Source organism: Leuciscus leuciscus, assembly GCF_965113295.1.
Source record: "Leuciscus leuciscus genome assembly, chromosome: 24".
Lineage (NCBI taxonomy): Eukaryota > Metazoa > Chordata > Actinopteri > Cypriniformes > Leuciscidae > Leuciscus > Leuciscus leuciscus.
This window is the reverse complement of record NC_138723.1, coordinates 31,538,544-31,562,751: the sequence shown is the minus strand read 5'-3', so window position 1 is coordinate 31,562,751 and position 24,208 is coordinate 31,538,544. Positions and strand designations below refer to the sequence as shown.

Here is a 24,208-nt window from a genome sequence, read left to right as displayed (position 1 = left end):
TCTTTTTGATCTGATCTTCTGAGTTCAATATCTAAGCTCTATTAATTTTTCTCAGTATTAATGGGGTCTTTATACATGAAAATATGTAGTTGCCTTTTAAATGTTAGGATTGGGGTCCCTCATGAGGATGATCTTATTCGGGGATCAATGGCATCTAAAAGAACTGAACAACCCTTACAAGTACACTGACATTACAAAACAAAACACACACATAATGATTCTGTCTCAGAGACACTAACAAATGACCGTAACATGATAAAGAATATGGATATGATGCCCATACTTGCTTTCTGAGAATGTGGCAAAAATGTTGTTGACTTGGAATAAGACGCGATGCCCAAAACAGCTGAATATATATATATAATCAGCTCTGTGTGTGTTTTTATTTTATTTTTTAATTTTTTTTAATGTTTTTTTTATAATCCAATGGAATTTAGTAGTATACAATATAGCATGATATAGTAAACATGACAGAGTGTACAAATTGATTAATTATATATATATATATATATATCCATCCATCCATCTCTCCATCCATCCACCCATCCATCCATCCATATATATATATATATTCATTAAAGATATGACAAGTCTTTCTTGCTTTCTTATTGATAATGTTCTCCAGACTGGTGCAATAATTCTATAATTCTAAAATTTGGCTTGAATACTGAACATTTCTTCTTGTGTATATGAAATATTCCTAAAATAATAAAAAGTTAAATTATTATTATTACTTTCATTGGAATAAAACATACATATATTAAAATTATTTAATTTAATTATAACATTTGTTTTCCTTCTAATGAAATTTTCCACATCCACCAGATAAAACGTTGTGTAAAACTCTATAATAGATTATTTTTCTATTGAACAAAAATCACATGAATAATCATCAATATCTAAATTAAACCTCTCTAACACACTTTTAGCTGGATATATACCATGTAAAATGTTAAATGTATACTCCTTCACTTCATTTTAACAGTATGCTTCACAAACACACCAAGTTTGTATTTCTAAATACACACTGGTCCACAATGAGCTTTTATGAGTGGCTGTTTCACCTGTTAAAATTATTCCCAATATGTTTATTAGTACAATTGTGTTTCAGAATATTAATATCTCCTAGAAACATGCTGTGTTTAACATATATTGCCTCACAAGAATCACTTCCACAAGTTCTTATAAAATGTATAACTTGTTGAGGAATGGCGCCAAATACAACAGCATAGCTCGGTGTGTTTTGAGCGGGTTTGAGGCACAGTGCGCATGCGCAGTTCGCCATATTGCGCAGCTGGGCGTGAGATAGTGCGTCGAAAACATCGCGGCGACATTGTTTATTTTCGTTGCGCTCAGTGACTGTTTTCACTCTGTTGTTAATAAATATTATGCGAAACCCCAGTCTAACAGGGTTATCGCTCAAATGAACAACTCTTGTCGCTTTAAACCGTTTCAGAGATCAGCTAAACGCGTTAGTCCGGCTGAAGTGTGTTGACGCTACGCGCCGTAGACGCTAACAAGATTCACATCAAAATCCCCCCACACTGGATCCACAAAGACAGATTCATTCCTAGGAGACCCAACAGGTATGTCATTTAAACACCAACTTTGGCATTTAAATGTGTTTTATTACTCTATTGTAGAAGTTAAAGTCTGAAGTAAGCGCTGTTCGTGAGCTAGCATCTAGCAGGATGTGCTAGCACAGATCTCGCGTTGTTTACATTCTCTTGAACTCTTTTATAAATCACTGTCATCGCATTCATGAGTTCACTGCACATCTCCACATGTGTAAGGCTTCGCACTCGGGCTCAAAGCAAGTGTGTGAAGGATTGTTGGGGTGTGAGACGCTTTATCTAACGTAACGTTAATGAAAACATTAGTAAACACGATGTCCTCCGTGTTTTGATAACTTTATGCTTTTTATTTTTTTGGGTGCTTTTATTTGCTTTAAACATCAGGTACAACATATATTGTATGTTAATATACACAAGCTTATATATATGTTATATGTGTGTGTATGTATATGCTATTATATTTTTATATATTTGTACACACACAGTACGAGTCAAAAGTTTGGAAACATTACTATTTTTAATGTTTTTGAAAGACTGTATTTCTTTGATCAAAAATACAGAAAAAAACATATAGTGAAATATTATTACAATTTAAAGTAATGGTTTTCTATTTGAATATACTTTAAAATATAATTTATTCCTGTGATCAAAGCTGTATTTTCAGCATCATTACTCCAGTCTCCAGTGTCACATGATCCTTCAGAAATCACTCTAATATGATGATTTATCAATGTTGGAAACAATTTTAATATTTGAATGAGTAGAAGACATTAAAAATAGTTACTTTTCCAAACTTTTGACCAGTAATTTATATATTATATGTGTGTGTGTAATTATTATTACCCCTCAATATCTCACTATTAATCTCAATCTCAATCCTCCTCTCAGGGCGAGTGAATGGACGCTTCACTGACGGCGGTGTCTTGCTGAACCGAGTTTATCCGGCACCGGGAGCCTCGGTAACACCGAGGCCGATAACCAGCGCATGATGTCCATCACAAACACTCCCACCAGTAACGACGCGTGTCTGAGCATCGTCCACAGTCTGATGTGCCACCGGCAGGGCGGCGAGAGCGAGACCTTCGCCAAACGGGCCATCGAGAGTCTGGTGAAGAAACTGAAGGAGAAGAAAGACGAGCTGGACTCTCTCATCACTGCCATCACCACTAACGGCGCTCATCCCAGCAAGTGTGTGACCATACAGAGAACGCTAGACGGCCGGCTGCAGGTACACACACACATCTCACACACTACCAGTCAAAGGTTTGGGATCGGCAGGGTTTTAAAGTCTCTTCTGCTCACCAAGGCTGTATTTATTTGATTAAAAATTCTATAAAAATAAAAAAACAGTAATATTGTGAAATATTATTCCAATGTAAATCATCTGTTTTCTATGTGAATATCTAGTAAAGTGTAATTTATTCCTGTGATCAAAGCTGAATTTTCAGCATCATTACTCCAGTCTTCAGTGTCACATGATCCTTCACAAATTACTCTAAAATGATGATTTGATGCTCAAGAAACATTTATGATTATTATCAGTGTTGAAAACAGTTTTTTACATTTTTATTTCAGGATTCTTTGATGAATAGAAAGTTCAAAAGAACAGCATTTATCTGAAATATAAAGCTTTTGTAACATTAAACACTACCGGTGTTCAAAAGTTTGGGGTCAGTAAGAATATGTATCTTATTTTTGGGGGAAATAAATAAAAGAAATCAATACTTTTATTCATCAAGGATGAATTAAATTGATCAAAATTTACAGTGAAGATATTTATAATGTTACAAACGATTATATTTCAAATAAATGCTGTTCTTTTGAAGTTTCTGTTCATCAAAGAATCCTGGAATAAAAATGTTTTCAACAAATGTTTCTTGAGCATTAAATCCTCATATTAGAATGATTTCTGAAGGATCATGTGACACTGAAGACTGGAGTAATGATGCTGAAAATTCAGCTTTGATCACAGGAATAAATGACACTTTACTAGATTTTCACATAGAAAAATTGACATAATATTAAACAATATAATTTTTTGTTGTTGTATTGTTAATCAAATAAACACAGCCTTGGTGAACAGAAGAGACTTCTTTTAAAAACATTAAAAATCGTACCGATCCCAAACCTTTGCCTGATAGTGCACATGCACATCTGTATTGGTGCTGTTTAACACATACTTCAGTCTGATTGGCTGTACTCTAGTCTTCTGCTTGTGTGTGTTCAGGTGGCTGGTCGTAAAGGATTCCCACATGTCATCTACGCACGGTTATGGCGATGGCCTGACCTTCATAAGAACGAGCTGAAACACGTCAAGTACTGCCAGTTTGCCTTTGACCTCAAGTGTGACAGCGTGTGTGTGAACCCCTACCATTACGAGAGAGTCGTGTCTCCGGGAATCGGTCAGTGGATGTTTAACTTTTGTTAACTTTTGCACATGCACAGTCCTTTCAGTTTCGGTTTTCAATCCGATCAAGTGTTCACATGTTCTCTCGATCGCATTAGAAAAGGAATAAACCCCTTTCAATCCGATGGAAGTTTCATTGGGATCGAGCTCAGTCGGATCGATTAAGGCGTTTTACATGAAGGATTTTCAGTGCGATTGAGGCGTCAGTCCCATTACTAACGGATGATTTGGTTGCATGTAAACGTAGCCACTGCGATTTGGTTTGTTTTAAAAGCGTTAAGCTCATTCATCATGTCCTCTATGTATAATTCATCTATCCTGTATTTTCTTCTAATCTAGATTTATCTGGACTCACACTGTCAGGCTCTGGTGAGTGATATATTCTCTTGCAAAATACTTTCTGGTTGGTTTTGCTGTGTTTTGAATAGATTTAAATCAAAGTCAACATGAAATCTTTTTATTTATAAAAAAAAAAAATTATACATTCCTTGTAGGGCTGACCAAAATTTTTTAAGTCCCCCTGTGGTGAAAATCCAGCGTTTAATGTAGTTTATGTGTCTATGTGGTGTGTTTAATATGCTTTAAGACAAACCATGTGTAAATTCATGTGTAAAGTCGACAGCATTGCTGAGTATTTTCTCCTTAAAACTGCAGTGAACCAAAGACAGTCTCAAACACACACTTTGAAATCGCTGGTGTTTCTGACGTCACAAACTACCTTGTAACCAATCAGATCAACGTGTGATCGTCAACCAGTGGATCTCTGAGCTGAGTGAGTGAGTGGAGGCGGGGCTCATTTGCATATTCTTAGAACCGCACATACTAAATGAGGCGAGGGTGTCGAGTTATATTCAAGATATTTTATGGCATGAAGAATTTTTTCAAGGAAAACATTTAAATATTTAATTTTGGTGATCAAAGATGAGTTTTAAGAGATAAATGATCAACTACAGGGGGACTTTAATGCACAATATGAGTATTTATTTAACAATAATATTTCAGAGTTAAATTTCACAAATTTAATTTAATTTAAAATGGCAATTTTGAACACAAAAAATGTAGGGCGGGGCTTGATTGTGTCTGTGTGGAATTGATTGGTTGGTTGTGGTTTGCTATTGGCTAATCTCATGTGAGTGACAGGTTGCCCCGCCCTTGTCATCCAAGAAGGGAAGAGATGCTGCAAGAGGAAGTCATTCTGATTCAAGATTATTAAAAACAATAATGATGTGCACCGATAAATCATTTACAATAAAAACTATATTACAATAAACACTATATATAACACAAAATAAAAAGTGCCAATTTTGATTTCATGGTGACTTTAATGACACAGACAGCCGTGGGTTTATTAGGCTACTGTCACTTTAAGACTGAATGCACTGTTCTAATATACCGATACACGTGATTAACCATTCAAAAGTTTTCTTAAAATGTCATTATGGAAGTAAAATGTGTTTCATATGCATTTTTATACACTTGACATGGAATGTGCATCTCTATATGATGTCTTTCAGGTCCATCAGCCCTGATGGTGAAGGATGAATATGATTACGAGACGCAGCAGTCTCTGCCCAACACTGAGGGACACATGCAGACGATCCAACACCCCCCCTCGAGACCGGTGGCCCCGGAGCCCTTCAACACGCCGGCCATGCTCCCGCCACCAGAGGGCAGCAGCTCCGCCTCCAGCTCCGCCTTCTCCAACATCGCGGTCGGATCCGCAAGTACGACACACACACACGAAGTATATCACGTAATCGCATAGGCCATGCTGAAAAGCTTTCTCGTTTGTGTAGGCGTCATATTTAGGGATGCACGGTATATCGGTATCAGCCGATATATGTTAATTTTCAACCTTATCGGCCCGATAAGAAAATTTGGCCGATGTATTAAAGCCAATAAATAATGTATTATTTCCATCAGATGTGCACTGTTCAACATGATGATTCTGAGTTGCTTGAAATATGATTGAAATCACTTCATAAAGGAAAATGCAGTTCAGTGCAACATGTGCAGCGCAAGTCTGTCATATCGGCTACAGAACATTATAATGAGAACATAGTAATTGTGGGCTTAGGATGTGGCTTTTAATGATGAGAGTTTTGTTTTTGTGATCAGGCTCTCAAAATTATATGAAACTTTTAGATTATACGACCAATATATCGGTTATTGGCTTTCAAATATAAAGAATTATTGGGTATCAGCCAAATTGTTCATATCGGTGCATCCCTAGTCATATTCTTCATCGGTGTCTAATAGGGCTGGGCGCTATGAGCGGAGAGATTCAGTGTGATCACATGATCAGCACTGGCTGTTACTCACGCATGAGAATGACAAACAAACATGGACTAATGCACAGATACCAAGTGGGATGTGTTGAGCAACTTCCTGCATATGTCAGTGTATACATTTACATTTCTGCATTCGGCAGATTTACATTGCATTGAAGATATTTGACTTTATTATTAGTGATGCACCGAAATTAATTTTTTTCTGAGACCAAAATAAAAGTTTTCGTTTAACCAATTAACCAAAAACGAAAAGAGTTTATTTAATAATCAATTAATCAGATTTATTTAAAAATAAATACTAACATAAAAACTGAACTTTATATAAAAGTTTAAATTGCACATAAGGCAATTTATTTTTAATTCAACTTTTTAATAGGAATATTTGTTGTAATATTCAAACGGTGGCTGTAAATAAAACTGGTGTATATAATGAATATGTAATATAGTGCATATATTTATCAAAATGCTTCTCTCTAGAGTTATTCTTCTGGCTGGCTATCGAGTTTATGGTCATTGAACGGCTTTATTGACGTCTTTCCGCGGTTTGATGGATTACATGAGACATGATCAGTTTCAGGAAGTTGTTCTGAATATTTGCTGCTGTAGCTAGTAGTAAAGAGGAAGAGTTGATCGGTTCATCTGTCACACACAAACACACATTTACTGACTGAAAAAGAAAAAAATCTCTTGATTCTGTTTGAATTAAGAATTATTTTATTTTATTTTTTGCTTTAAGCAAAAACTCACTTAATTTTCATTTATTACCCCAGAAAACAAGACATAATATCTTATGGCGTTTTACTACTTTAGTAAATGCATCTTGATTTAAGAATTTGTAGATATTTGAGCTGGACACAAGACATAAATACTAAGTAAGAAAAGCATTTTTTACAGTGTATTGTTAAATTATTGTATACAATTAATTTAAATATTATTATTATTATGATTATTTTAAATGTATTACTCCAGAGTTTGCCATTAATATATATCTTAAACCCTTAAAGTCCCTCTGTAGTCAATCACTTTATCCCTTAAAACTCATCTTAATCACTAAAATTACATATTTAAATGTTTTTTCCTTAAAAAAAAAAAACTTAATGCATTAAAATATCTTGAATGTAACTCGACACCCTTGCCTCATTTAGTATTCGCGGTTCTATGAATATGCAAATGAGCCCCGCCTCCACTCACTCACTCACTCACTCAGCTCAGAGATCCACTGGTTGACGATCACACGTCTGATCTGATTGGTTACATGATAGTTTGTGAACTTTGTTCGTGCAACTCAAAAGTAATTCGCAGTTGCTGAAATTTCGGTGCATCACTATATATTATGAGTTGAAACACTGCCATAGTTATTAAAGCAGCTGTGCTGTGATGCACGCTTGTAGTCCTGCCGCCCAGTCCCAGTGTTTAATGGTGTGTGTGTGTGTGTGTTGATGTGTGCATGCCGCCTCTCTCCCCAGCTCAGCCCGGTAGTGTTCTGACAGCAAGCCATAGCAGTGAGAGTCTGCTGATTGCATCAGGGACAGGGCAGGGCTCTCAGCAGAACGGCTTCCCTCCAGGCCAGACCTCCACGTACCATCACAGTAAGCCATCAGTGAACCTCCACCCACTGGCTATAGGGTTGCAACGGTATGACAAATATCACCGTATACGGCATTAAAGCGGGGGTATAATGCCCTTTTCACAAGATGTAAAATAAGTCTCTGATGTCCCCAGAGTGTGTGTGTAAAGCTTTACCTCTAAATACCCCACAGATATTTTTATATCACATGTTAAAATTGTGACTTTTTGAGGGTGAGCAAAAACACACCGATCTTGTTACTTCACAGTGCAGTAACTAATGTTAACAAATACAACTTTTGATTTCAATAATATAGGCTCCTAGTAAATGGTGAAATGAACATTTAGTTAAGATTAATTAATGCTGTAGAAGTGCAGTTTATTAATATTTATGTTAATTAATGTAGTTAACTCGAGTTTAATAAATGGAACATTATTGTAAAGTGTTACTGATCTGTTATACACTGATTCAGACGTCGTGTGAGTCTCGTGAGCTCAGTGTCGGACAGATCAGGGCTGCGTTCAGCCCCGACAAAAAGTTGCACAACGTTTTTTAAACAGAAACGGTGATGCGTTGATGACGCAAGAGTTGCAACTATGGCAGCTGAGAAGGCCATTCTTTGTGTTCTTTGTGAAGAATTTTCGGAGCCTGATGAAGTCGGTATAAATATGTGTTTAATACTACAAAATATGGCCGATGTTACAGTTACTGCACTTGCCGCCCAGAACAAAAGAGAACATCCCAATCGAGTGAAGGGATTGCTGAAACTGAAATGGAAGCACACATCTTCCCTAATTCAGACTAAAACACATCTATTTAGCCTCACATACTGACTTTATTTGTAGTTCATACTGTTTTAATACCCTGTATTTTCTTTCTCATTTTTAGGAAAAGCACTTAATTACCATTGTTTATTTCTATACCAAATCATACACTTGCAATGAAGCTAAAAATATAAACAACTACATCATTATGTTGATATCCTATATTTTTACAATAAAACTTACGACAAACATGTCTTCTAATATCCTCAGTTGTTGCGTATACCGAGCTGCATCCAACACATTTGTAAATTACTTTCCTTGAAGCCATTGTGCGAGTTCACTTTAATACCGCGTGCTTTATATACGCTGCTGATTGGACTGCAGTTCTGACACACCCACCAAACAAGAGAAAACATATCTCAAACCCCGGTGCACACCGCTTCCAGGAAACATGACGTTCAACCCGGAAACCGTAGCAAAACATTGCACACCGTTTTGAACTTGAACGTGCCCCAGTTGTTTTAACCTTCATTAAAGTGAATCGGTTCAAAGGAGTCATTAGTTTGTGAATCGGACTAGGGCTGTAGCTATCGATTATTTTAGTAATCGAGTATTCTACGGATTATTCCATCGATTAATCGAGTAATCGGATAAAAAATTGTGGTAATAAAAATAGATCCAAGTGAACAACAGCCTTTAAAATTACTTAAAGACAAATAGGTAACACTTTACAATATGGTTTGTTAGTTACTCAGAATGAACAATATTTATTTCTACAGCATTTATTAATCTTAGTTCATGTTAATTTCAACATTTGCTAATACATAATTAAAATTAATGGTTGTATTTGTTAACATTAATGTAATGAACTAACATGAACAAACAATGAACAGCTGTATTTGTATGAACAAATGTTAGCTATTGTTCATTGTTAGTTCATGTTGATTAATACATTAATGTTAACTAATGAGCCTTATTGTAGTGTTACCCAAATAACAATAACAAGCAATAATTATTGGTTCAAATAAAGTATCAAAGTAATCATATGGGTTTTATTGAACAACGCTGTTAAAATACACCATGTAAAATATATGATAACTAATAAACATAACATTTAATTCAAATGTCAACTTAATCTTTCATATTTGGTCACTTCTGTACGATAGAAATGCAACAGCTGCCGTAATTTCTTGAAAAGAACATGTGCACGTCAAAACATGCAAGCAGTGCAAGGGTTAAACTTTTATTTTGAAATCGCGATGAACAACAATTCGCACATGAGAATATATGCGATTGCGAATATATTTCTGAATATATTCAGAAACATACTTATGTATTCTCCTGTGTTGGCGAAGATTTATAAATGAGCTGCATTACGAATCTTGTGAAACGGCGCAGACTGCGTGCAGATGAACGTTATAAGCCACACAAACTCACAGCATGCAAAGATGGAGTTTGAGAAACCCGAGACGCTCCACGCATATAAATGATGACAGTAAGTTACTATGAAACACGCGTCCGGGGTTTTGCGTTCCCAAATGCACATTATTGGAAACTTAAACAAACAGCACATGCAGAGACTGAGTATACGTGTGGAGCAGCGTTTACTGTGAACGGAGCTGAGGTAGGCCTACTTTTAACACAATCTGCACGCATGTAAATAATTCAACCGTCATGCTTCTCTGTGGGAGAAAAAAAACAGCGCATATATTTATTTAACTTAATCTTAGCCTTTGTGATTTCACAATATCATGATTGTAAACAGTTAAATATATCGCGTAGCCTTAGAAAACTGTGTAATGCGGTTCATGGACTCTCGTCTGTGGAATGCGCCACTTCCGGTATTTTGCCGGTTACTCGACACGGGTAAATTGCAATCGAGGATTTTTTTAAATCGAGTACTCGACTTTAATCGAGGAATCGTTACAGCCCTAAATCGGACGTGACATTAGCGGACGTGTCATTAGCGGATCATTAGCGGACGTGTGCGCGCTGTGGGATTATCTCGGCAGTTTAGGACATCGCACAAGATTTGTGTCAAACACAGAAAACATTTCATCACTGGATGGGTTTTTTGGTTTATTGACAGTGTGGTGTGTGTCAGCTGAGTGTGCGGAGCGCTCTTGTTACGCCAGAAGATACGCCAATGTTTTTTGCAGCACAATTCACACTCAATGGTAATCCAGGAAATACATCTCCGAATGCGACATGTAAAACTTTGGTCTTCCGACCTTCTACCATCGTGTTGATTGATTTTGATTAATAGGAGCGAGTGAGAGAGAGCAAGAGTGGAGAGAGTGTGTGCGTGACCGGGTCTCTCTATCTCTCTATCTCTCTCTATCTCTCTATCTCTCTCTCTATCTCGCTCTCTCTTTCTCTCTATCTCTATATCTCTATCTCTCTTTCTCTCTATCTCTCTCTCTATCTCTCTCTCTCTATCTCTCTCTCTATCTCTCTCTATCTCTCTCTATCTCTCTCTATCTCTCTATCTCTCTCTATCTCTCTATCTCTCTCTATCTCTCTCTCTATCTCGCTCTCTCTTTCTCTCTATCTCTATATCTCTCTTTCTCTCTCTTTCTCTCTCTATCTCTCTCTCTATCTCTCTCTCTCTATCTCTCTCTCTCTCTATCTCTCTCTCTCTCTCTCTATCTCTCTCTCTATCTCTCTCTCTCTCTATCTCTCTCTCTCTATCTCTCTCTCTATCTATCTCTCTCTCTCTCTCTCTCTCTCTCTCTCTCTCTATCTATCTCTCTCTCTCTCTCTCTCTCTCTCTCTCTCTCTCTCTCTCTCTCTCTCTCTCTCTCTCTCTCTCTCTCTCTCTCTCTCTATCTCTCTCTGCTCGTTCTTTCAGTCAACATGCGCCCTGTCACAAGCACAGCAGTCAGTCATCGATCACTCACCGATCAAATAAGACTTTGGCCGGCCAAAAAATTTCAATGCAGGAAAAACCCTGCCAATATAAGCAAACGTGTGATGCGTTTCCTCCTTTTGCAGCCACTTTGCGTCCACATTTTTTGCAAGTTAAATATCTATCCTCTAGGACACCCACGTGTTTGTTTTTCTACATCAAGTATTCCCATACTGCAAATTATAACAACTTCTCGACGGGGGGGACAGATGTTTGAGAGAACTCTCTCTGTCTCTGACATTTTTTCTCGCTGTACGCAAGTTGAAAGTCTATTTTTACCCAATACTGTAGATAAGCAAACGTGCACAACATGATAATCGTACATGTTCATACGGTGATACATCATCATACCGTTACAACCCTGGCTCCTTAAAAACTCTTACATCTAGTCTGATCAAATTTAAGGTCATAGAAGTCTTGGATATCTTAAATGGTGTAAGAAACGTCTTAATTACAAGAGGTTTTTAGATTTGGGGATGGAAAAACACGCTATGGCTTATGCGATGATGTAAATGAATGTGAGCACTGCATGTTTCAGAGTAAAAGTGGTTTGTTCTCGATCCGTGAATTCCACTCATTCATGCCATGCGTTTGCTTTGATCTGTTGATGAATTATGACAATAATGTTTATATGAGACCTGACAACTCGTCACCCATCAGTGAGGAAAGTTTACATGGCATCATCTTTTCATATTACCTCTGTGTATTGCCTAATAAAGCTTTGTTTACAGAGGTTTGTTTATTTCGGCACTTCCATAAGGCACATTTTTGTTCAGACCAATCAAAGATATAATATTTTTATGCAGCTTACATGCAGTGTTGGACATTTTAACCAGTGGATTGATTAGAAAGTATTTTCTGCTTACCAAAGCTGCATTTATTTGATCCAAAATACATTATAAATGTCTTTACTGTCACTCTAGATTAATTTAATCTATTTAATCTGTCATAAAATAAATTTAATGTCTCTTTGCTGAATGAAAGTATTAATTTCTTTCAAAAAAATGACCCAAACATTTGAACAGTAGTGTTTAATGTTCTACTTCAGATAAATACTATTGTTTTGAACTTTCTATTCATCAAAGAATCCTGAAGAAAAAAAAATTAACAACTGTTTTTCAACATTGATAATAATCATAAATGTGTCTTGAGCATCAAATCATATTATACTGATTTGTGAAGGATCATGTGACACTGAAGACTGGAGTAATGATGCTGAAAATTCAGCTTTGATCACAGGAATAAATTACACTTTACTATATATTCACATAGAAAACAGATGATTTACATTATAATAATATTTAAGTTTTTACTGTTTTTTATCTAATAAACGCAGCCTTGGAGAGCAGAAGAGACTTTAAAAAACTTTTAAAAGAGACTTTATTTATTTAAATGTATTATTTGAACTGTAAAGTTGTTTTTACGGTTCAGGATGTCATCATAAACGTTGACCTACATCCCCTCCCCAATACGGTGTTCACTTGATTTGTGCAGGTCTTAAAAAGCCTTAAATTTGATTTCAAAACCGAAAGCTTTTCAGCATCTCCTGCTTCCAGCACATTCAGGCATGAGTGAAGTCTGCTTGATGACAGCAGGTCCGGTGTCTCTTCTTCTGTCCACAGACGCCACTTCCACCTGGACGAGGAACAATAACTTCACTCCCAGCGTTCCTCACCATCAGAACGGGCATCTTCAGCATCACCCGCCCATGGCACATCCGGCACACTACTGTGAGCACCTCACGACCAGCACAGCAAGAGACCCAACACACTCACTCAGACCCAACACGCTCGCTCAGACCCAACACGCTCGCTCAGACCCAACACGCTCGCTCAGACCCAACACGCCGCTCGCTCAGACCCAACACGCTGCTCGCTCAGACCCAACACGCTCGCTCAGACCCAACACGCTCGCTCAGACCCAACACGCTCGCTCAGACCCAACACGCTCGCTCAGACCCAACACGCTCGCTCAGACCCAACACGCTCGCTCAGACCCAACACGCTCGCTCAGACCCAACACGCTCGCTCAGACCCAACACGCTCACTCAGACCCAACACGCTCAGACCCAACACGCTCAGACCCAACACACTCGCTCGCTCAGACCCAACACGCTCGCTCAGACCCAACACGCTCGCTCAGACCCAACACGCTCACTCAGACCCAACACGCTCAGACCCAACACGCTCAGACCCAACACGCTCAGACCCAACACGCTCAGACCCAACACACTCGCTCGCTCAGACCCAACACGCTCGCTCAGACCCAACACGCTCGCTCAGACCCAACACGCTCACTCAGACCCAACACGCTCGCTCAGACCCAACACGCTCAGACCCAACACACTCGCTCGCTCAGACCCAACACGCTCGCTCAGACCCAACACGCTCACTCAGACCCAACACGCTCACTCAGACCCAACACGCTCACTCAGACCCAACACGCTCGCTCAGACCCAACACGCTCAGACCCAACACACTCGCTCGCTCAGACCCAACACGCTCGCTCAGACCCAACACGCTCGCTCAGACCCAACACGCTCGCTCAGACCCAACACGCTCGCTCAGACCCAACACGCTCGCTCAGACCCAACACGCTCACTCAGACCCAACACGCTCAGACCCAACACGCTCAGACCCAACACGCTCAGACCCAACACGCTCAGACCCAACACGCTCAGACCCAACACGCTCAGACCCAACACGCTCAGACCCAACACGCTCAGACCCAACACGCTCAGACCCAACACGCTCAGACCCAACACACTCGCTCGCTCAGACCCAACACGCTCGCTCAGACCAAACACGCTCGCTCAGACCCAACACTCTCAGACCCAACACACTCGCTCAGACCCAACACGCTCGCTCAGACCCAACACGCTCAGACTCAACACACTCACTCGCTCAGACCCAACACGCTCACTCGCTCAGACCCAACACGCTCACTCAGACCAAACACGCTCGCTCAGACCCAACACACTCGCTCAGACCCAACACGCTCGCTCAGACCCAACACGCTCAGACCCAACACACTCGCTCGCTCAGACCCAACACGCTCAGACCCAACACACTCGCTCGCTCAGACCCAACACGCTCGCTCAGACCCAACACGCTCAGACCCAACACACTCGCTCGCTCAGACCCAACACGCTCAGACCCAACACGCTCGCTCGCTCAGACCCAACACGCTCGCTCGCTCAGACCCAACACGCTCGCTCGCTCAGACCCAACTCGCTCGCTCAGACCCAACACGCTCGCTCAGACCCAACACGCTCGCTCAGACCCAACACGCTCGCTCAGACCCAACACGCTCGCTCAGACCCAACACGCTCGCTCAGACCCAACACGCTCGCCCAGACCCAACACGCTCGCTCAGACCCAACACGCTCACTCAGACCCAACACGCTCGCTCAGACCCAACACGCTCGCTCAGACCCAACACGCTCACTCAGACCCAACACGCTCGCTCAGACCCAACACGCTCAGACCCAACACACTCGCTCGCTCAGACCCAACACGCTCGCTCAGACCCAACACGCTCACTCAGACCCAACACGCTCGCTCAGACCCAACACGCTCAGACCCAACACACTCGCTCGCTCAGACCCAACACGCTCGCTCAGACCCAACACGCTCGCTCAGACCCAACACGCTCACTCAGACCCAACACGCTCGCTCAGACCCAGCTCGCTCAGACCCAACACGCTCAGACCCAACACGCTCAGACCCAACACGCTCAGACCCAACACGCTCAGACCCAACACGCTCAGACCCAACACGCTCAGACCCAACACGCTCAGACCCAGACCCAACACGCTCAGACCCAACACGCTCAGACCCAACACGCTCAGACCCAACACGCTCAGACCCAACACACTCGCTCGCTCAGACCCAACACGCTCACTCAGACCAAACACGCTCGCTCAGACCCAACACACTCGCTCAGACCCAACACGCTCGCTCAGACCCAACACGCTCGCTCAGACCCAACACGCTCGCTCAGACCCAACACGCTCGCTCAGACCCAACACGCTCAGACTCAACACGCTCACTCGCTCAGACCTAACACGCTCACTCGCTCAGACCCAACACGCTCACTCAGACCCAACACGCTCGCTCAGACCCAACACGCTCGCTCAGACCCAACACGCTCGCTCAGACCCAACACGCTCGCTCAGACCCAACACGCTCGCTCAGACCCAACACGCTCGCTCAGACCCAACACGCTCGCTCAGACCCAACACGCTCGCTCAGACCCAACACGCTCAGACTCAACACGCTCACTCGCTCAGACCTAACACGCTCACTCGCTCAGACCCAACACGCTCGCTCAGACCCAACACGCTCGCTCAGACCCAACACGCTCGCTCAGACCCAACACGCTCAGACCCAACACACTCGCTCGCTCAGACCCAACACGCTCAGACCCAACACACTCGCTCGCTCAGACCCAACACGCTCGCTCAGACCCAACACGCTCAGACCCAACACACTCGCTCGCTCGCTCGCTCAGACCCAACACGCTCGCTCGCTCAGACCCAACACGCTCGCTCGCTCAGACCCAACACGCTCGCTCGCTCAGACCCAACACGCTCGCTCGCTCAGACCCAACACGCTCGCTCGCTCAGACCCAACACGCTCGCTCGCTCAGACCCAACACGCTCAGACCCAACACACTCGCTCGCTCAGACCCAACACGCTCGCTCAGACCCAACACGCTCAGACCCAACACACTCGCTCGCTCGCTCGCTCAGACCCAACACGCTCGCTCGCTCAGACCCAACACGCTCGCTCGCTCAGACCCAACACGCTCGCTCGCTCAGACCCAACACGCTCGCTCGCTCAGACCCAACACGCTCGCTCGCTCAGACCCAACACGCTCGCTCGCTCAGACCCAACACGCTCGCTCGCTCAGACCCAACACGCTCGCTCGCTCAGACCCAACACGCTCGCTCAGACCAGACCCAACACGCTCGCTCAGACCCAACACGCTCGCCGCCCAGACCCAACACGCTCGCCGCCCAGACCAAACACGCTCGCTCAGACCCAACACGCTCGCTCAGACCCAACACGCTCGCTCAGACCCAACACGCTCGCTCAGACCCAACACGCTCGCTCAGACCCAACACGCTCGCTCAGACCCAACACGCTCGCTCAGACCCAACACGCTCGCTCAGACCCAACACGCTCGCTCGCTCAGACCCAACACGCTCGCTCAGACCCAACACACTCGCTCGCTCAGACCCAACACGCTCGCTCAGACCCAACACGCTCAGACCAAAAACTATTCAGACACCTTCAACATTTCTCACATTATCACAGTTTATTCGCCATAGTTTAGTAAATGGTAATAAAATATGAGCAGAACTCAGTTGATATTTGACTGGTTTTGTCCGTCCTTCTGTTAGACTGTCTCACACATGAATTATGTTGAATATCTGTCAGCTGTTAAATTTAACTACACAATTAGATAATACCAGTTTAGCTCAACCAATCACCAAGCAATGCTTCATTTTGTTCAGTCTGTGTGTAAAAAGAGCATTAGCAATTAAAGAAAAAACACTTCAGTAGAACATGATCAGGTCAGAGTGTCTGAATCATTTTTGGTCCCACGTCTTCATAAATGTCACTGGTAGTCACTGTATGAAGACTTTTTGGGTATAATGTGTCACATTTGACTTTATTTTGCTCTCCTCACTTACATAAATGAACTATATTGTCCTGCACACACTAGTAAAGAAAATATGAAACATTATATCTGGTGTCTGAATAATTTTTGGTTTGACTGTATGCATATGCACTTTCTCCTCAGGGCCTGTTCACAATGAAATCGGATTTCAGCCCCCGATATCCAACCATCCTGGTAAGAGTTTCACTCCTATGATCGTATTCCAGTCATAATGATCACTGGATGTCTCATGATCCTCTCGTCTGGAGCAGCTCCTGAATACTGGTGCTCCATTGCTTATTTCGAGATGGATGTTCAAGTGGGCGAGACCTTTAAAGTCCCCTCCTCCTGCCCAATCGTGACGGTCGACGGATACGTGGATCCCTCAGGAGGAGATCGCTTCTGTCTCGGACAGCTCAGCAACGTCCACAGAACAGAGGCCATCGAGAGGGCGAGGTAGCACAGCGATCGCGATTTATTGTAGATGTTTGATTACAGTAGGGGTGTAACAATATCGTGTCACAATATATAGCAATACAAAAATGCAACAAAATGTATCATGGCTATTGACAATATGTATTTTATACGTTTTCTGAGTTTTAGTGTCAGTACTACATTTAACTGCTATATATAATGTTGAATATAATGTGTCATAATGCAGTGAGGGGATATTTGTGGGTCCTGATAATGCCAAATGTCTGATGTTACCAGTAAAAGTGGCCTACATTATTTTAAAAATATCTAGTTAGTGACAGAGCTCAAGAATATTCATCTACAATAATCCTGTATTTTCATCTTCAGAATCATGAATATTGTTACTCTGGCGTCTCTATTGTTCATTGGGTTTCAGCACCAAGTCCATCCTATTCATTTACACACACAATGTAATATCAAATTTAGCATTTTAATCAACTTTTATCACGTGTCTTGGAGTATCGCAATAATATGGTATTGTGAGTTCAGTATCGTGATATGTATCGAATCGTGAAGCGAGGGTATCGTTACACCCGTGTTGATTACTGTTCGAGCTGATCTGATGCCTGTTTTCAGACTGCACATCGGGAAAGGCGTCCAGCTGGAGTGTAAAGGTGAAGGAGATGTTTGGGTTCGCTGTCTCAGCGATCACGCCGTGTTCGTCCAGAGCTACTACTTGGACCGCGAGGCCGGCCGCGCTCCTGGCGATGCAGTGCACAAGATTTACCCCAGCGCATACATCAAGGTGAGAGGAACGCCTGGTTTAAGCCTTGAAAGATACGCTTAGGTAGTGAAAATTTAATTTTGCATCTCAGGAAGAAATTGCATTTTAAATAGTCAAACCAAAAATTATTCAGACACCGGATATATTTTACTAGTGTGTGCAGGGCACTATAGTTTATTTATGTAAGTGAGGAGAGCAAAATAAAGTAAACTGTGACATATTATAGCTAAATATTCTTCATACAGTGACTACCAGTGACATTTATGAAGATGTGGGACCAGAAATGATTGGGACACTTTGAGCTGATCATGTTTTGCTGAAGTGTTTCTTCTTTAATTGCTAATGCTCTTTTTACACACAGACTGAACAAAATGAAGCATTGCTTGGTGATTGGTTGAGCTAAACTGGTATTATCTAATTGTGTAGTTAAATTTAACAGCTGACAGATATTCAACATAATTCATGTGTGAGACAGTCTAACAGAAGGACGGACAAAACCAGTCAAATATCAACTGAGTTCTGCTTATATTTTATTACCATTTTCTAAACTATAGCGAATAAACTCTGAGAATGTATAACTGAATACATTTGGTTTGACTCTGTTCAAATATTTAAATTGTAATAATTTTCACTATTTTTACTGTATTTTTAAACAAACAAACTCAGCCATGGTAAGCAGAACAGACTTCTTTCAAAAACAAAGACGACTTTTAAAAAAGTCAATGCATTGTGTGTGTAAATATGCAATACTGTTGATAGATTTTGGATGCAGTGTTGCACTGACACCGATACTGATCTCAGAGGTCTGCAGTATGTTGATCCGTCACTAAACGCAGCATTGATGCGATCTGTTGTGCGTGTCCTACAGGTGTTCTCTGTCTCCTACAGGTGTTTGAATGTTCTCTGTCTCCTACAGGTGTTTGAATGTTCTCGGTCTCCTACGGGTGTTTGAATGTTCTCTGTCTCCTACGGGTGTTTGAATGTTCTCTGTCTCCTACAGGTGTTTGAATGTTCTCGGTCTCCTACGGGTGTTTGAATGTTCTCTGTCTCCTACGGGTGTTTGAATGTTCTCTGTCTCCTACAGGTGTTTGAATGTTCTCGGTCTCCTACAGGTGTTTGAATGTTCTCGGTCTCCTACGGGTGTTTGAATGTTCTCTGTCTCCTACAGGTGTTTGAATGTTCTCGGTCTCCTACAGGTGTTTGAATGTTCTCTGTCTCCTACAGGTGTTCATGGTCTCCTACAGGTGTTTGAATGTTCTCTGTCTCCTACAGGTGTTTGACCTGCGTCGCCATGTGTTCTCGGTCTCCTACGGGTGTTTGACCTGCGTCGCCATGTGTTCTCGGTCTCCTACAGGTGTTTGACCTGCGTCGCCATGTGTTCTCGGTCTCCTACGGGTGTTTGACCTGCGTCGCCATGTGTTCTCGGTCTCCTACGGGTGTTTGACCTGCGTCGCCATGTGTTCTCGGTCTCCTACGGGTGTTTGACCTGCGTCGCCATGTGTTCTCGGTCTCCTACGGGTGTTTGAATGTTCTCTGTCTCCTACGGGTGTTTGACCTGCGTCGCCATGTGTTCTCGGTCTCCTACAGGTGTTTGACCTGCGTCGCCATGTGTTCTCGGTCTCCTACAGGTGTTTGACCTGCGTCGCCATGTGTTCTCGGTCTCCTACGGGTGTTTGACCTGCGTCGCCATGTGTTCTCGGTCTCCTACGGGTGTTTGAATGTTCTCTGTCTCCTACGGGTGTTTGACCTGCGTCGCCATGTGTTCTCGGTCTCCTACAGGTGTTTGACCTGCGTCGCCATGTGTTCTCGGTCTCCTACGGGTGTTTGAATGTTCTCTGTCTCCTACGGGTGTTTGACCTGCGTCGCCATGTGTTCTCGGTCTCCTACGGGTGTTTGACCTGCGTCGCCATGTGTTCTCGGTCTCCTACGGGTGTTTGAATGTTCTCTGTCTCCTACGGGTGTTTGACCTGCGTCGCCATGTGTTCTCGGTCTCCTACGGGTGTTTGACCTGCGTCGCCATGTGTTCTCGGTCTCCTACGGGTGTTTGAATGTTCTCTGTCTCCTACGGGTGTTTGACCTGCGTCGCCATGTGTTCTCGGTCTCCTACAGGTGTTTGACCTGCGTCGCCATGTGTTCTCGGTCTCCTACAGGTGTTTGACCTGCGTCGCCATGTGTTCTCGGTCTCCTACGGGTGTTTGACCTGCGTCGCCATGTGTTCTCGGTCTCCTACAGGTGTTTGACCTGCGTCGCCATGTGTTCTCGGTCTCCTACAGGTGTTTGACCTGCGTCGCCATGTGTTCTCGGTCTCCTACGGGTGTTTGAATGTTCTCTGTCTCCTACAGGTGTTTGACCTGCGTCGCCATGTGTTCTCGGTCTCCTACGGGTGTTTGACCTGCGTCGCCATGTGTTCTCGGTCTCCTACGGGTGTTTGAATGTTCTCTGTCTCCTACAGGTGTTTGACCTGCGTCGCCATGTGTTCTCGGTCTCCTACGGGTGTTTGAATGTTCTCTGTCTCCTACAGGTGTTTGACTTGCGTCAGTGCCACAGGCAGATGCAGCAGCAGGCGGCCACGGCTCAGGCAGCGGCGGCGGCTCAAGCAGCAGCAGTGGCTGGGAACATCCCCGGACCCGGATCAGTCGGAGGAATCGCTCCTGCTATTAGTGAGTCTTCCAACACGTCTACAGAGCTGCAGTTTAAGTTTCCCAAACCTGGAAATTCAATCATTTAGTCTCATCCCTACAGAACTCCTAATCTGAAAAATGTTGCGAATGCAAAGTTTAGGGATGCACGATATAGCGGTCATTATATCGGTATCGGCCGATATATGTTAATTTTTAATGGCCCAATAAGAAAGTTTGTCCGATATATTAAAGCCGATTAATGTATTATTTCCTTCAGCTGAGACACTTCAGATGTTCAACATGATGATTCTGAATTGCTTGAAATATGATTGGAATCACTTCAAAAAAGGAAAATGCAGTGAAGTGCAACATGTGCAGCGCAAGCCTGTCATATCGGCTACAGAACATTATAATGACTACATCATAATTGTGTGTTTGGGACGTGGCTTTTAATAATGAGTAATAAAAACTTGGGTTTAGATTTATCAGCCAATATATCGGTTATCGGCTTTCAAGTATAAAGAATTATCGATTATCGGCCAAAATTTTCATATCGGTGGATCCCTAGTTACGACACTGTAAAATCATTATTGCGCATTGTCTTAGTCTTGCATTATTGCGCATTGTCTTAGTCTCTTGCATTATTGCGCATTGTCTTAGTTTTAAGAACATTTACCCTGCAGATGAAAATCATTACAGTAATGTTGTTTTGACAGGTGTGTGGAGATCCATGAAACAGGAGTGCTTCTGAGTCTGTGATAGTTGCCAGATATTTTCTTTGTTTTATTGGTACCACTTTACAATAAGGTTCATTAGTTAACATTAGTTAATGTATTAACTAACATGTACTAACAATGAGCAATACATTTGTTACAGTATTTATTAACCTTTGTTTATGTTAGTTAATAAAAAATACAGCTGATCATTGTTCATGTTAGTTCACAGTGCATTACCTAATGTTAACAAATACAACCTTTGATTTTAATACGTATTAGTAAATGTTATAATTAATATTAACTAAGATTAATAAATGCTGTAGAAGTATTGTTCATTCTTAGTTCATGTTAACTAATGAACCTTATTGTAAAGTGTTACCGTTTTATTTTATATTTGTGACAAAATGGCTCTAATTGTAATCTTCTGGCTCGTCAGGCTTGTCTGCGGCGGCTGGCATCGGTGTGGACGATCTCCGCCGGCTCTGTATCTTGCGCATGAGTTTCGTGAAAGGCTGGGGCCCGGATTACCCCCGCCAGAGCATTAAAGAGACGCCCTGCTGGATCGAGATCCACCTGCACCGGGCCCTCCAGCTGCTGGACGAGGTCCTGCACACCATGCCCATCGCAGACCCCACGCCGCTAGACTGAGACACGCCCCATCGGGGTCAGAGGTCAACGCCACACGGATGCATATGCATCGATTTCATTGAAAGATTTATTTAGTTTTTGCTTTTTTATTTTTCATTTCCCCTCTTCGGCCCCAGTAACGCCGTGCAGAAAGTGCTCCAGTTACCACATTTATCATCTAAAAAAAGTTGTGCATGAAAAAGACGTGAGCTCCTCAGAGGTGCATGCTGGGATTGGGTTCGGTCTTCAAAAGCCGTTTTAATGAATTTGACATTCTCTAGCTTCCCAAAATGGCTGAAATGGGTCTAATTTCCAGAGTCTCACAGGTTGAACGTTTGATGAATCATGCAGAAGTTTCGTTCACTCTTTCACATGCGGTTCGGATCGCGTGTACATTAAACATCAGTTTCCTTTAGAGCTTCAAGCTAATCGGCTTGACCGTTGTTAACCCTCATAGTACATGCTAAACTCATACATGCACCTGCTTTATTTGTGTTCTGAATGCTTGTCTTTTTTTTTTTACTTTCTTTTTTTAGCCGAGTACATGTTCTAGCACTTTCTTTTTTTCTTTCCATTTTCTCTTTGCAGCTTGTGAATAAAAAAATATCCTGCACCTCTTTTACAAACATGAACACGTTTATGAACTGAACTCAGTACTAAGATGATTGTCCTTCATTATTATTGGTTTAATGCAGCTGATTTAATGGTTAAAGGTCACAAGGGCTCCATTCGACTCGTAATGATAATGCCTTTAACAGGAAACTCATGCATTAACAACTTTTATACCATTAGTCTCTCTGATGCCCGAGAATATCAGTTATTCATATAGTAAATGACGGTCATGTTTTGATATGAGATGAACTGGAACCGTGTGTTTTGATGTGAACATTGGAAGCCACATGACAAGAACATTATGGAAAAGGATGTCAGTATTATTCAGAGCTTGTGAACCGACAGACTTGCTCTGGAAATGCCATACGGTGACGGTTCAGCCTTTGCATGTGTCGAGTGAGATCTGATGACCGAGTCATACTTCTGTTGAGCCTGATTTCATTTCACTGTTTGAAAGGAAATAGGAAGGTTCTGGAATGGAAGATTCCTCAAATAGCTCGTACTTTTAGCAGTTTATCAAACACAGAATGCTATTAAACTGATTTTGAAGTCTTGTGTATTTCATGTTCCATTTGTTCATTTTCACAGACACTTTTTGCACGTTTCAGAGCAAAATCAGAGACAATAATCATTAAAACCACAATATGTGGCTTCACCTCATTCTATTATATATGCATTTATGTGTAAAAATATTTTTTCATTGACTCAAATGTAATGATAATATCAGTTAATGATTATATTTTAATGTAGTGGTTAATTTGTGGATTTTGCTATTTAGTATAAATTGCATATTCTTGTATTAAAATACTACTCGTGCGTCTCTACGTCAGCAGTGTCGTGCATGCCTATATTAATATTCATGTGGTGGGCGTGGCCTGTCACTTTAACACGTCATTACGAAACAGTTATTGATCTACAAGTGGCTGGACTAAGTTATAAGGACAAATTAACGTGCTTCCTGGTTAATTTTGGGTAACCTACGTTAATTTTAGCTAACAAGCCTCACTAATTAGCCTCAGCTCTCCTGAGGTCAAAGTGTCTCGCGACTCTCGCCTCAGTGATTCGCGCCATTCCTGTCAGACGCGCGACGAAGAAGTTCGACAGGATTTTCATTGTAGAAATCGTCTTAATCATCTCATCAGGTTAGTAAAACAAAGTCCTCTGATATCTTGTAACTTTATTAGGAAATTTGACACTCCTTTTACATTGTAAAAATATTCAGATGTATATATAAACCCGTTGTCCTGGTTAAAAAA

The 24,208-nt window shown here is 41.9% G+C and overlaps 1 protein-coding gene across 2 annotated transcripts; it reads left to right on the top strand.

Moving 5' to 3' along the window:
* Positions 1-1,283: 1,283 nt before the first annotated feature.
* Positions 1,284-23,511, top strand: smad4a (SMAD family member 4a). Of its 2 annotated transcripts, XM_082158666.1 has the most exons (12): positions 1,284-1,586; positions 2,463-2,802; positions 3,802-3,976; positions 4,321-4,350; positions 5,496-5,705; positions 7,739-7,861; positions 13,134-13,241; positions 17,323-17,373; positions 17,451-17,634; positions 18,229-18,397; positions 20,898-21,036; positions 22,150-23,511. In XM_082158666.1, exons 2-12 carry the CDS (start codon positions 2,560-2,562, stop codon positions 22,359-22,361), a joined length of 1,644 nt encoding a protein of 547 aa, XP_082014792.1. In that variant the 5' UTR covers positions 1,284-1,586; positions 2,463-2,559; the 3' UTR covers positions 22,362-23,511. The 2 variants fall into 2 exon arrangements, with proteins under 2 accessions (XP_082014792.1, XP_082014793.1); XM_082158667.1 differs by lacking the exon at positions 7,739-7,861.
* Positions 23,512-24,208: the final 697 nt, after the last annotated feature.

What these genes read in the sequence shown, in the direction of transcription:
- smad4a (XM_082158666.1), top strand. Translation starts at nt 2,560, where the DNA reads ATGATGTCCATCACAAACACTCCCACCAGTAACGACGCGTGTCTGAGC. An exon ending in AGTCGTGTCTCCGGGAATCG is followed by an intron (nt 3,977 to 4,320) that starts GTCAGTGGATGT and finishes CTTCTAATCTAG; the next exon opens with ATTTATCTGGACTCACACTG. An exon ending in GAGGCCATCGAGAGGGCGAG is followed by an intron (nt 17,635 to 18,228) that starts GTAGCACAGCGA and finishes GCCTGTTTTCAG; the next exon opens with ACTGCACATCGGGAAAGGCG.